This window comes from Argopecten irradians, chromosome 3, assembly GCF_041381155.1.
Source record: "Argopecten irradians isolate NY chromosome 3, Ai_NY, whole genome shotgun sequence".
Lineage (NCBI taxonomy): Eukaryota > Metazoa > Mollusca > Bivalvia > Pectinida > Pectinidae > Argopecten > Argopecten irradians.
This window is the reverse complement of record NC_091136.1, coordinates 53,885,432-53,900,898: the sequence shown is the minus strand read 5'-3', so window position 1 is coordinate 53,900,898 and position 15,467 is coordinate 53,885,432. Positions and strand designations below refer to the sequence as shown.

The following is a 15,467-nucleotide window of genomic DNA, read 5'->3' as shown; positions in this document are numbered from 1 at the left end:
TATTATGGCTACTTCCATGGGTATACACTAATTTATTGTTGTCCAACACCCCTAAGAATGGTGTTAGATAAAATCCCATGGAATATATAAAACAAGTGAACAATTTACACCCTACTCGTATTTATATACATTGTAGTTCCTTGTTTGAGACAAGCGTTGAGTTTCATGAGAATAGTCGGTACATTTACAAATTATTTAGCATAAGTTCAGGTATAATTACATCATGTAAATGATAACTACATGTCTACAAATATCAAAGAAATTAATTGATAATAAGAAGCGACCATAATATAGGATGACGTTCCGTTGTACGCGAACACAAAGAAGATAAATTTAAATTGTGCACTGATAAAGTTTTGCTGTAAGAAATACACTGAACGGAGCATTCAGCCAAAACATTGATTCAGATCTTGTCCTATATAACAAGCCTATCAGATTTTATAGTTTATGTTTATTAGCCACTTCCGTTGTTAAGTGTAGCTAGAAACAAATAATAGTGTGTTTGGTACTATATTAATAGCGTCATTAACTGCTAGAATGATAAAGGAACTGCCTGATATGGGTAGATTGCTTTGGGTGCCACTTTAGTAGAATAGTAACCGATATCTACATTTTGTATTTTTTCAGTGCTATAACTATAGGATGTTGTTTAGTGACTTCTGAGATATGTTTTCACATAAGCATGAAGGAAACATCAATCAGAAAAATCTAATATTACAGTGCGTAAATTGTATGTTTTTACTTAATGCGTAGAAAGCAGCATACATGGTTGCCGATATTTTCAACACTTGTCACAGCATGAATCATCAAGACATGTTGATTTCAATAGAATAAAACTTTAACACTTAAAATGTACCTGTTCATTCTATATAAAATGTCAAAATATATAAAAGGCTATCAACTCAATATAAAATGTAAATATATGTTGCAGAAGACAATTGTGAAGGAATACAAAATTGTCGTTACAATGTATGTAGTCATAATGCATAATGCATATTAGTCGCATATGTCGACTAAAGTTCGCGCAAAAATGATTACACAATATCTAGGCGTGTACACATCGACTTAATGTAAATATTAGACTCGACCAATAACCGTCCCAAACACCAGGAAGAATGCTGCGATTGGATACTGTTATCAATATCATACTTGGAGTGGTTCCAGTTTATTTAAATATATAGCAAGTATTAATTCATCATTGCCATAAAACGAAAACTTATATTAACGAAGAGAAAAAAAAATTCTTTCAGTCTTTATAAAGTTAAAACCATACCATTATTTTAACTATAATGCGTTGCTTAAATACAAATTCTGTCGTATTGTTGTCATTTCTGATGATTCATATTAACGTGGATGCCAGCCATTTTCGTGGGGGAACTATAAGTTGGCAGCCGACTGGAAATGGATACGAGGTAGGTTTTTGGAGCTTTTTTATCCACTACTAGAAAAATTTCCGAACAAAATATAGTTCAGATATCGTTTTTAGTCAAAGGTTCTGCTTTTTGTTTTTAAATTTACGTTCGAAAATAAAATAGTTGATTCTTAAACATTAGTTCAGCTTAACAACGCTTCAAAATAAAACATAAAACATGCAAAAAAAAATAAAACATGCAAAAAAAAAAACAAAAAAAAACATAGTAAATACATGTAGGTACATGTACATCCATTACGGCTTTGGGTTCATTGCCTTCTTCACAAATAACAAAATACAAGTAAAAAGCATATCCTAATCTAAATTAGTATTTTTTAACGATAGCTAGTTCCTATCCGTTTTCATGTATCGTCTGTTCTAATAACTACTTTCTTAAGCTATATTAAGTACATATGGTATTTGTTCATATAGAAAAAATATGTATATTTATCTTTTGATATTGTCGTTTTATTCTATTTATTTCAGCCGTGATATACATGTGGATTCAGCCGAATTGTTCCTTATGTTCATTTGAAATACAATGTTGTAATTATTTGTTTAATTGTATCCCTCGTCGAATATGGAAACTATTGTACTTGGTTGTATTTCTGTATATATGTGCTGTGAATAAGATGTTTTGACGTAAAACTACAGGTATTATATTTAGCAGATGAATTTTTTTTAAATTTAGATTTGAATTATATTTCTATTTTATAATAAAAGACACATTTCAAAATACATGCACATTGATTATGCCACGTTAGGACCAAAAATGTAATCAAAAGGGAGGTCTGAAACTAACGTTTCGCATATTAATATGCCTTTCATAACGATTATGTTGGTTTTCTTTTACATTTTCATTTCTATGAAAAAAATCAAACATGTCTCTAATACGTGTTTTTGTACATGTGTGCTGACGCAGGTAGAGTTTAAGTTCCGAATGGGTTGGACCTATAATCACGGACCGGGATGTAATGAAACTAAGATCGGGCAGCTTGTTACTGGCATGTCGTCAACATACTGGATGTGTGACAAGTGTACACCAAAGGATATATCCAGTCTCAACTACATATGTACCGGCGCTAGCAGGTCTGAGAACTGGGAACAAGGAGAACGGACATTCAGATACACATTCCCAGGACCTGGACCATACACCATATCGTAAGTATAACATACACCATCAAAAGACTAGGACCTTCCCTGTTTCGGACTAGGCACCGCGTGGTTAGTCCAACCTGGATCACGCAAAACAAACACATGTAATTGACCGATCGCCAGGTGTAATATAGCCACGCCTCGCGCTCACAAACGCACGTGTTTCTATTCAATGTCGGAGCAAACATCGTAGCACACACAATACAAAATGCAAGGCTACGTGTGATTTGATTGACAGCTGGCGATCTGTCAATTAAACCCTAGACTAACACACTTCCCCATCCCTTCATTTGAGACTAAAATATTAATTAAACAAGAGGCCCAGAGGGCCTGCATCGCTCACCTGGTTTGTAATGCCAAGTAATGTTCTGAATACAGGTTCATTGTTTCTTTTCTGAAGGAATTTCAATATTAACCTCTAAATCCCCTATTGGGCCCCACCCCTCCCGCCCCCAGGGGGTCAGAGCCAAAATTTATACAAGTTCTGTTCCCCTTCCCCCAAGGATGTTTGTGGCCAAATTTGGTTACAATCCATGCAGAACTCTATGACTAGTAGCGATTTAAAGGATTTACCTCTATTTCCCCTATTGGGCCCCGCCCCTTCTACCCCCGGGGGGTCAGAGCCAAAATTTATACAAGTTCTGTTCCCCTTCCCCATAGGATGCTTGTGGCCAAATTTGGTTACATTCCATTCAGAACTCTATGACTAGTAGCGATTTAAAGGATTTACCTCTATTTCCCCTATTGGGCCCCGCCCCTCCTGCCCCCGGGGGATCAGAGCCAAAATTTATACAAGTTCTGTTCCCCTTCCCCCAAGGATGTTTGTGGCCAAATTTGGTTACAATTCATGTAGAGCTCTAGGACAAGTAGCGATTTAAAGGATTTACCTCTATTTCCCCTATTGGGCCCCGCCCCTCCTGCCCCTGGGGGGACAGAGCCAAAATTTATACAAGTTCTGTTCCCCCTCCCCCAAGGATGTTTGTGGCCAAATTTGGTTACAATCCATGCAGAACTCTATGACTAGTAGCGATTTAAAGGAAATGTTGACGGACGGACGGACGGACGGACGGACGGACGGACGGACGGACGACGGACGACGGGCCGCGCCATGACATAGGCTCACCGGCCCTTCGGGCCAGGTGAGCTAAAAACTGAACATGAATAAAGGCAGTAATATTTTGGACATACTGTAGGCGCACTTAAATAGTTTAAGTCTAGTTAACTTAAGTTTATTTACCGATTCTGGATCTAACTGATAATTCTTCTTACTTAGGCGGTTCTCTGTTTCTTATAAGAAAAATTATCCTTCTTGCAATAAATGGAATTATCCCTTAATAACTATCCCTTAATAACTATCACTTTTATTAAATATACATAATATTTCCTCAGTTTCACAGGAAATGCTTGGATGACGCTGGATTACGGAAGTGCGTCTAGTTGGAATATCTCTACGACAGTAGATCTGAGGATACGAAACGACACCAACCGGCCAAACCAGAGTCCGATAACGGCCAGTAAACCCATATACAGGTTAGTTTGTCTACCATGCTGTTTAAACAATCACAATAAAAAACTTAAATAGTTATCTATCGGAATAAATCCTGACATTAAAAAAACAATTTTGTCTCCTTATAAAATAGTTGTAACAGAACCCTAAAATAATTGTTACGATATCGAAACGTTCGAGGTTTGGTTCGCAAAATCCACAAGAGTGCGATATTCATCTAAATACCAATTCTGCATACAAAACGTTAACGCCACAGGATGCAGAGCGACTGTTCCCATAGTTTGAAGATCCCTATGATAGACGCTGATGGAGATGACGTCAGATGTCGCTGGTCTGTGGGTGACGAGTGTGACAGTGTATGTCGGGTACTCCCAGACGCCACCATTGATCAGGTAAATATGTTTGAAGTATGCATAAGGTCGGTGCAAAGTAGTGAGGCCGAGCTAGGCTTATTACAAAGAAATTGTCTTGTGAGGTATTGTACAAAAGATAAGGTTTTGTATTTCATTCAAATATAATAAAATCTGACTTTCTACTTGGTCGACTCTGTTTTATACCACAATATAAAAAAACGAGAATAGCGCGAAAACCCGACGTTATCGTGACGTCCCAATAGAAAATTTGACGTTGCGTATTGATTTGGAAAATAATCCCTTCGAAAATCAATGGAATCGTACGTATAAAAGTATTTTATTTTATCAAGTAGCCTGGAAAATTAATTATAAGCATTGATGTCACTATTTTTTTTAATTCCATCGGGGTATGAAATAAATTTTGTTTGCAAATTGATTTATTTTTAAAAAAATAGTGACATCAATGCTTAAAAGAATACAAAACGAAAAGAAATCAAATGAAGCGAATGCAAAAGAGTATACCATGGTTATAATTTAATTATACAATTTGCAGGATACCTGTACGATTCACTTTGATACAGACACATCTAAAAGATATACACAAACAGGCTGGTATGCTGTCGCAATAACAGTAGAAGACTTCCCATCTGCCACTGTCATGGTCGGGGGGTCTTCCTTCGGTCCCAGACGGCCTCTCTCAATCGTTCCTCTACAGGTAAGCCATACCCTACTTTCAGTTTCACAACTTTAAAAACAAAACATATTATATCGGTTTTTGATATAAAATTAAAGTGACAATTCAGTCTAAGAGTTCATTAAAATTTACATATATATCGGAAACAAACCAGTTCTAATATGAATTAAATTAGTTGGTTTTACTGTGATATGCCAGAAAAACTCACTGTAGTGAAATGTATGTGAAATGTTCAAACTCGCTTGCTGTCCGCCATTAGACATTGTGGTCGGACGTCGTGTATATATGCCGAATCCAGGCCCTTGCCAGTGTAGTGAAGACATTTTTGTCTAGAACTACTCAAATCGCTCTTACAGCATTGTGTTTACGTTATTAGGTGCATGTTCTTGTCTAAACATAATTTCATCAACTCCTCAGTGTTTATGTATTGCATTTGATTAATGTACGTGACTTTGGCTCGGGTATGGGTGCATCATGCATGTTATACATTGTACCTGCTTAATATTGTCGCATTGATCACCGATTTGGAATTTCAACGGTATCAATCAAAATACTTATTAATGTCGTGAAATTTGTCAATATTTCTTGTTATATGTTTCATATAGAATATAGAACAATACATTATAATAATGTCATATTTTGCTTCGTGGTTATTAACAGAATTAGGCTAATTTAATTGTCTCTTTAAATACAATACAAACATTAGGAACAGTACGCAAATGTTGAATTTGAAAGTTTCTGCCCATGACCCCTCCTTTGAGATATAAGATATATAATGTAAATGTGGTTAACGTTGTACATATAGTTCCTGATTACGACCCCGCCGTTAAGTGGGTCCTGCTCAGACAGACCGGTGTTCGTTGACCCGACACCTACAGAAGGAGAGGTTATACCAATCAAGGAAAGACAACGTATGAATGTGAAATTATGCGCTTCATCATCGACTGCGTAAGTCTTCATATCATCGCTTATCATTATATAATTAAGCTAATTATATAGTTATTAAGTTTTATATCAGCGTAATGATGAACGACTCCAATAAACGAGAAGACGTTGTAATCTAAATGAATTGAATTATTCTGCATCTTTTAAATATAACTGATTTTATTTCAAGCATTACCAATATTCAACTGACAGCTCCGTCTGGTCTGACAAAATCGTCTCTTACCAAAGATGTCAGCAGTGGAGCATGGTGCGTCACGGTCACGTGGACACCTACTTCCGCTCAAAAAGGAACACACATTCTATGTGCAATGGCAGACGACAGTGGAGGGTTAGTATCACGATGTATAGGTAGCGATAATTTATGAGTTTAATAGATATGTAATTTATATATTTTTAATGACGCGGGTAAAAATTATGATATGCTAGAAAGTTCATTGTGACTGAAATATATCAAGATTTTATTCTACAGAAAGACGAGCGACCCAAGATGTGTGACACTTCTTGCCTGGGGTAAATATTACATTATACTCTGTATAAATGTATAAATAGCTGACATTAACTATTATCAAATAACTACCAATAGTAATTGAATGGAGCTGTCCGATACTTATGGTTTCTCATCCATCCTACACGGGTTCTTGCATTAATGATTAAATTAGTGAACGAAAAGTCTTCGATCAATCCTAGAAGAATAAAATTTAAGGCAAATTCAATTTGAGTAGTCAATAGCGAATATTCATTCAATGAAAATAATATATATATATCGATATATTTTAATTTCGAACATTTCTCTCCACGATTTCTTGAACATATACTAATATTGATAAAGCATCATATGGGACTATTTTGTGGCTGTATTTTTATTGTTTTACACGCAATAATTAATGAATTGATTTTGTCTTTTTGTTAGTCTGTTTGTCTTTTTAATCTCAATATATTTTGGGTTTAAAAATTCATATACAAAAACGGACGGACATTCTTTTTCATAGACGTATGACCTCATAAACACAAAATATATTGCGAATAATGCTAATAATTTAATTTAGATAACTCAACTAAGGTACTTATTAGGCATAAATATCCGTACTTTTCCTTACATTAACAATAAGACATATTGAGTTGTGGCGTATTGATATTATCCAATATTTCAGTTTGGCCAATGAATGTGCCGGTTTTAATGTATCCCGGGAAAACGTTCTGTATGCAAGACGTCATAATACTGACGTACAATTATTTCGGTGTGTGGGAAAAAACCTCAAAGATCTACCCAATTGAAATGATTGTAACAAATGAAAATAACTTATATAAATATGATACTGAAATATTAAGACATTAAACTGTCAGCATTTTGCACATTGTAATATTACCTCTTTAACATCTAATTCCGTTGATCATCTTACTAAAAGTGAAATTAGCTGAGAGTTTCAGATAATCCAATCCGGTTAATTATGAATTGTCGGGGAAAACTCAGAAATTAAATGTCTGTTCTTGTATTCATTTTGAATACATTTTAATAAATTCTGTAATATCGCATGTTTAAAATATTAAAGTACCGTATGTTAAAGTTACTAAATCATTAGATTTACATAGATTTCTTAGGGGTTTTGACTTCCTACAAACGTTCTTATACCTGAAATTAGAAAGTTTTCAAAATAACAACATCATATTTTAAATATTGGCAATGTTTAACTACGTTAAAATATCGCCAAACACAACAAGAAACTGTATCTGTCGGCATTGGCTGTTTATCACGGAAAGAACCGAGTGCAGCTTTGAGTTCAAAATCGGGATCGCTGAAAATCTCATCCGGCTAATGGATATAGATGTAATAACACCACTATAAGAGGCCACTTATATTTTATCGGTTATATTGGCCTGATTCAGTGAAACAGCCGATACATACATTGACAAGTAAATCAGCATACGTTCTATGAAGCTTTAGAGTATGTGATGAAAATATGACAAGAAGTGATAGGTATTTTCACCCGTTAATTATGTATATATTATACAGGTGTTGATGTACTTTATTAAGCAAACATATACATAGGTCTACAATATATATGTAAGGTATATTTTTGCTTTGAATACATAAAAATACACATACAATTTAGATATATAGTTCGGTTGATTTTTTAAAGACGCTCTATCGCTGACAAATGGTATTTTTCACTATCAAGAACAGGAGCAGACGATTTAGTGTTTTTCTTCAGTTACAAAAGTTACTTACTTTACACAATTACCACCATTGAAAAGTTTGAGCTTCTAATTTTACTTCAAGTTAAAAATATGAAAAATAATTAATTGCATCCCGAAAAAAAAAACCCGTGGCACTATATCTTATATGGAATTTAGTACTGATTGCGCATGCACCAAAGGCAAAAGAAATTATTTTATACTATTTTTGTGTTAATTAGACATGTACACGATTAAACACCAATTATTGTTCAAATGATAAATATCATTTATGCTCTGTCGGCGTAGGAGCATCTTAAGTAAATCAGATGGAAAAAGGTTATATAACTAGTGACGTGTAGCTATATAGGGGAATGTCCATTAGCTATATATATAGACGGATAGACATTATAACTAGGGATATATATATATAGGTATATTTATTAAATAATTTGTTTACACCAATTTCTGTTCGAGGAAATATAATATTTTCAACTATTATTAATTAATATAAACTTCCGAGGAATCGCGCGTAACAGTGAGTTACGTTATTATGACGCCACAAAGGTTCACGCTCAATTTCGCACTAGCTTTATAGATCCCGAATCAAGCACGTCATGTAGACGTTTATCGAGTAGAGGACGGACACGGCGAATGTATTAGATTAAAAGGCTGCATGCAGGTCTAATAATGTTAAAGAAGACAATAAGACATTCAAACCGGAGATACAACGTGACGTAATAAAACAAATATTTCATGAGTTTCTGTGCACTAGTTCATAATATTTACCCCTCGGTGGTGGTAATAAAAAAATATTATATTGCACGAGGCCGAACCTCGGGTTAATACATTACATTATGAACTAGAGCACAGTAACCCATGAAATATTTGTATAATAGGGAATTTCCATTAGACGGATAGACTATAACTAGGTATTTATAGGGAATGTCCATTAGACAGATAGAGACTATAACTAACGATATATAGGGAATGGCCATTAGACGGATATATATTATAACTAGGGCTATATAAGGAATGTCCATTAGACAGATAGAGACTATAACTAACGATATATAGGGAATGGCCATTAGACGGATATATATTATAACTAGGGCTATATAAGGAATGTCCATTAGACGGATAGAGACTATAACTAACGATATATAGGGAATGGCCATTAGACGGATATATATTATAACTAGGGCTATATAAGGAATGTCCATTAGACAGATAGAGACTATAACTAACGATATATAGGGAATGGCCATTAGACGGATATATATTATAACTAGGGCTATATAAGGAATGTCCATTAGACGGATAGAGACTATAACTAACGATATATAGGGAATGGCCATTAGACGGATATATATTATAACTAGGGCTATATAAGGAATGTCCATTAGACAGATAGAGACTATAACTAACGATATATAGGGAATGGCCATTAGACGGATATATATTATAACTAGGGCTATATAAGGAATGTCCATTAGACGGATAGAGACTATAACTAACGATATATAGGGAATGGCCATTAGACGGATATATATTATAACTAGGGCTATATAAGGAATGTCCATTAGACGGATAGAGACTATAACTAACGATATATAGGGAATGGCCATTAGACGGATATATATTATAACTAGGGCTATATAAGGAATGTCCATTAGACGGATAGAGACTATAACTAACGATATATAGGGAATGGCCATTAGACGGATATATATAATAACTAAGGCTATATAAGAATGTCCATTAGACGGATAGAGACTATAACTAACGATATATAGGGAATGACCATTAGACTGATATATATAATAACTAGGGCTATATAAGGAATGTTCATTAGACGGATATATATTATAACTAGGGCTATATAAGGAATATCCATTAGACGGATATATATTATAACTAGGGCTATATAGGGAATGTCCATTAGACGGATATACTAGGGCTATATAGGGAATGTCCATTAGACGGATAGACATTATAACTAAGGATACATAGGGAATGTCAAATATTGATATAATGATAAAAGAAATACATGTACCTCATTAGTCCGCTAAACATGCCTATATTATTAGTTTTTCCTTATTATAAAGTTGATATATTAGGCCATTTTTTTTAAACCTAATAATATTGGCAGGTTTAACGAACTAGTACCTAATATGACAAATGAAAATAAAATAATGTAAGAAGCAAGTATAAAACCTTATAATATAATGAAAACTCTTCTTTAAAGCTGCAAAAACCTGTACAATATATGAATATTTACACTTAGAAACTCTTCACAAAACTTCTTCATACATTTCAACGTTTATTAGATTTAACACAGTAATCAGGTACTTGTAGTCGATAAATTGGTGTTTTCAGTCGACAGCAGATATGTCCATTAGACAGATGAGATTTTCTTCGGTAAATGGTCCCACATCACGCATGCACACAGGGATTGTTTACCTCGCCGAAAGATTATAATATGAAATAGTGACTAGGTCGTTCCTATTTATTTTTAGTTTTTTCTTCATTTTGAACAAAATGGTTATACAAACTTTTAAATTTTGTTATAAACACAAAGTACACAACTTTTACCGTTATTTTCAGTTCTATAATTCGTTTTATCTTTTATTACATGATTTTTTAACGATTTAGTCCCTTTAAAAACGAAAAAGACGTTTATTACGTTTTTATCGGGGACCTCAAACTGGGGCGTTGTTGAACCTGTTGAAAATTAAATCCAGACATTTTATATAATATTACAACTCAATGTTGCTCTTGATTCTGCTCAATTTACTGTTTGATCTTGTCACGAACTATAAATAAGCGAGAAGATTGTCAGACTACATAATCGTACATATTTGATGTCGCTATCAAGAACATGGGCATGCATGTCTGATACCATTCTGCTGAATCGCAAGGAATGCAATACTGTTTTCTTGTGACGGCCGATAAACAGTACATGTGCGTGTTGAAAGAGACATTTATTTCGTAACTGCCACTTAAGATCATATTTCTTTACTACTTATACATATCAATATCCACTCATAGATAAACTTAACATGTTTACAAAAGTTTTCAATAGATATATTAGGCCAGGTTCAGTTCTGTTATATTTATTACACTCGTTACTTTATGGGCGATTTATTTTTCTAACAGATAGAGATCCATGCGAGTCCTCCCCTTGTATGAATAATGGTACTTGTTCAAGGGTCGGTTTTACAGACGATTTTACGTGCGCATGTGTACCCGGATTTACAGGGAATATGTGTGAAACTGGTAACCATAATTTATAATTTATCACTTTCAATTGCTTCATTCTCAAACTAAAGTGAGAGCACACATTATAGAGTTCAAGGACACTATATCTTTTGCATAATACTTAGATATGCGCCATTTCAGTTTCTATGACATTGTGATGTGATATTTAATACCATTTGTGTAACAAGGCAGATTTAAAGAGTGTGTTTAAATCTCTGTATAAGATAATTTTTCCGTCGAATTTTAAGGGAGTAAAACAAGAATTTGTTATGATTCACCTGGCGGATTACGATATTGATGTTTGGGTTAATCTCTCATGACAACTGATTTATGATCCTCTACCAGATATAAATGAGTGTCAGAGTGGTCCTTGTATGAACGCCGGGTATTGTGTGGACTTGATAGCCAGGTACGAGTGTCGATGTGACGCCGGGTACACTGGAGTCAACTGTGAAACAGGTATGTTATACCACTTAACTAACACATTTGGACGATTTATAATTTACATCATATCGAACCATAGTTATACCGATATTCTGTACGGCACAATAATACTTCAGAGCTATTACTTAAGTGACAATATCTTGGTGCAATCAAATAGTGCATAAACGAGCTGTAACCTATCAGCGTAATTAGAACTGACGTTTTAACCACTTTGACTATGCGTTATAGTATTAATGATCTACAAAATTACAATTAATGTTACATATATCATATGCTATTTTATGCAGTTACTGCATCTTAATACAGCCTATGTTTTGGTGATTATAAACTTTGTTTTGATGCCAATACTGTATAGCCGTTCTCTCTGTTTTAGATATCGACGAGTGTTTGAGCCAGCCCTGTTTACACGCAGGATCCTGTATTGACCATGTCAATCATTTTACCTGTAATTGTGGTGGCGGCTATACAGGGCACCTGTGTGAATCTGGTAACAAACTATGCCAATGTCATTACCTGATCACTTTGTTTTAACGGCCACATAAAGTTTGAAGCAATTCACTCAATGTATGACTAACATCATCGCCAATTGAAATAGTTGATGTTTAATTACTGTACAAACAATAACTTTTAAGTAAAATGTTAATATCAACTTTTGACACATACTCATACGATGTCATACAGATATATCCGTTCGCTTCTTTTTAAACCCGTTCTATAATCTAAGCTTTGCCTATATATGAGTGTGGGATAGTTTGAAATTAGCATTGCAATGAATGATAAGATCGAAGTTTATTGTCAACTTGCCTGCGTATACTATGCATTGTTACCTAAACTCAATTAGGTCACGAACAATGAAAAGAGAAATGACATTTATAATGACTTCGTTTCAATTCCAGAAATTGATGAATGTCTTAGTAATCCGTGCCAAAACAATGGTTCATGTGTTGATTTATTGGATCAGTACTTTTGCGCATGTGTAGATGGATACGTCGGTTCCGAATGCGAAATAGGTAGGTTCTGTTACATCCTTGTATGGTAAATTGTGTAGCGCAAATGTTTACAGGTTTACGCATCTAATGTTATAAACAGATCCTGAGAATTGAAATGGTTTGTCTTTGTTCTCTCGATATCTATCATATGCGACGATTTACGCTTTTACTGAATTTGAAATGATTTAGATGGGATATTTAAATATACTTGATAATAATAATAATTACGGTCTATGATATTCAAGGTAAATATACTTCGTTGGGCTTTTGCTTTGAAGATTGACTTCAATAGGTTCAATCATTGTTTTCGGTCGCCACTTCTCATAATTAATTTTCACTTTTGGTCGTCAGTATTACTGTCCATTCCTTTAATTGTAAGATAAAACAAATATAAATAAGTTTTTTCTTTTATTTTTAAAGTGACAATATTGTCATATAATATGTGTGTTAATTGTCCCATCGACTAATAATTATAATCACCATACCTGTCAATCCTCTATACAGAAGTGGACGAGTGTGCCAGCTCTCCTTGCCTGATGAACGGGACCTGTATTGACGTCGTCAATGGTTACAAGTGTATCTGCTCCGGTGGATGGACGGGGGAGTACTGTCAAATAGGTAATGCAATGTACATTATTACTGTCAGCTCAGACCGGTTTAACACCCAAAGTCAGTTTATCATATTGAATGAACTATATTATATGTTAAAGATATGCGATACATGTTTGTTTTTCGGAAAAGAGATAAATAGTCAAGCTATAGCTACCGACCTCTTTAAAACATCGATCAATGAAGTCATTTTCTGAAGTATGGAAATTTCACTTTTCTGCATGAATTGTTTCATTTTTACGTCACACATGGAGGACACTGATTTTGACTCCACACATTGGATATGTAAATATCGGCTTTAAGTTAAAGAAAATGGGGACTTTGATTGCTCAAATACTTTCAAACGGAATGTTGCTTACCAAACATTTTACAAAACTGATCTGCAGGAATAATTTTAAATCATTTTACGTATTTGATAAAAGAGAACATATGTCAAAAACGAGCTCAGTTTAATTGACAGCCTGCTACATTCATGTCCCACTAAACCCATATCAAAATTCCAGGTCTACCTTCGTGTGACTCTGCACCCTGTCTACACGGTGGAACTTGTGAGAACATCTTTCTAGATTTTATCTGTCATTGTCCAACTCCATGGCAGGGGAAACTCTGCGAATCCAGGCCGTCACCAATGGGCAAGGTAATTAATCACAAACATAATGTTTTGTTTCTGTTTTGATTTGTAAATATATAAAATATAAACTTTATTTATTTTACATCGATTGAGAAACAAGTTATACAACTTATGTAAATCACTCTCGATGGCCCGGATGTAAGCGCGCGAGGGGTCTTAGTGTGGGAGGAAACCGGAGTGCCTGGAGAAAACCCACGTGATAGGGCAGATGACCCCTGACCTTTTCACGTCCGTGTCGGGGATCGAACCCCAGCCGGCTAAGTGAAAGGCGAGCGGCTTAACCACTACACCATCCGATCACCCGATTTGTAAATCCAAGGATACAGATTATGTTGCCTAAGTTTTCATAACGTTGCAAGTAAAGTATAAGCTATGTGACATTTAACAGTTTGTTTTCTTTACTTACAGAAATGTACAGGTCTGCAGTATACTGAATGCGACTGCTTTATCAATTCCAAAAAGCAGAAGAGGCCACACAACTACAAGCTGGAGTTTGGACTTGGAGGTACGGCTGCTGGTTTTGTTACCAGTCTCTTGGCATACATCGTGTTCCAATTATGCCAGTGGATAAAACCAAGTACTATACTGCATGGAGCAAACTCGAACGTATATCCTTTAACGTCTGAGGACAAAGAGGTGTCCAGGAACACAGTCACTGATTCGGTGGAAAAATCAAAGAACATGCCAAAACCTTGTAAGCCAATGTCAGCATCAGGGTCGTCATTTGAGTTTTCTCCCAATAAATATCAAACGTCTACACCTATCGGCTGTGCAAGAGTCACACTGGAAGAGTCGTTTTCTTAATAAATGTAAATCTTTGCGTTTGTCAAATCTTATTTAACAACATTTTATTATTGTCAAGTATTCTTGAAGTGCGGAACACTCTGGTAACAACTCCCCGTATTTTCTAAATAGACTATGTACTGACACAATCTTCAAATGCTGTCGTATCAACAGATTTTCCTAAGTCAACACGTTTTATTTCAATAGTAGTTGGGGTTTGAAGTCATAAAAGTCATCCATTGAACACCATTCGAATAATACCATACACCGTGTAAATAAAGCAATGCATTTAGATCAAACATTCACTAAATCGTGCTTGATACACACGTACCTTGTTACTAGCTAGTTACAATAATAAAAGTGAATACACTGAAAGTAGTGTCCGTATTGATAATATTAATATTGTTATTTATGCTGAATACCGTTTTACATGTATTATTAACAGCGAATCGGCAGTATAATTATCATAATTATTATCTAGCTATTATGTTTTGTGTGTTGCAAACAAATCAT

At 34.8% G+C, this 15,467-nt stretch overlaps 1 protein-coding gene across 1 annotated transcript; it reads left to right on the top strand.

Annotated features, from left to right (window-relative positions):
• The first annotated feature begins 417 nt into the window (after positions 1 to 417).
• LOC138319069 (uncharacterized) lies at positions 418 to 14,991 on the top strand. Its single transcript, XM_069261969.1, has 15 exons — positions 418 to 1,416; positions 2,338 to 2,572; positions 3,956 to 4,096; positions 4,330 to 4,465; positions 4,980 to 5,141; positions 5,926 to 6,068; positions 6,235 to 6,393; positions 6,535 to 6,575; positions 11,397 to 11,516; positions 11,844 to 11,957; positions 12,316 to 12,429; positions 12,839 to 12,952; positions 13,436 to 13,549; positions 14,044 to 14,177; positions 14,580 to 14,991. Exons 1-15 carry the CDS (start codon positions 1,290 to 1,292, stop codon positions 14,973 to 14,975), a joined length of 2,250 nt encoding a protein of 749 aa, XP_069118070.1. The 5' UTR covers positions 418 to 1,289; the 3' UTR covers positions 14,976 to 14,991.
• Positions 14,992 to 15,467: the final 476 nt, after the last annotated feature.

Bases quoted from the DNA above. Each gene is read 5' to 3' on its own strand.
- LOC138319069 (XM_069261969.1), top strand. From the start codon at position 1,290: ATGCGTTGCTTAAATACAAATTCTGTCGTATTGTTGTCATTTCTGATG. The intron at 4,466-4,979 runs GTAAATATGTTT...TACAATTTGCAG, and splicing joins CAGACGCCACCATTGATCAG to GATACCTGTACGATTCACTT. The intron at 6,576-11,396 runs GTAAATATTACA...TTTTTCTAACAG, and splicing joins TGTGACACTTCTTGCCTGGG to ATAGAGATCCATGCGAGTCC.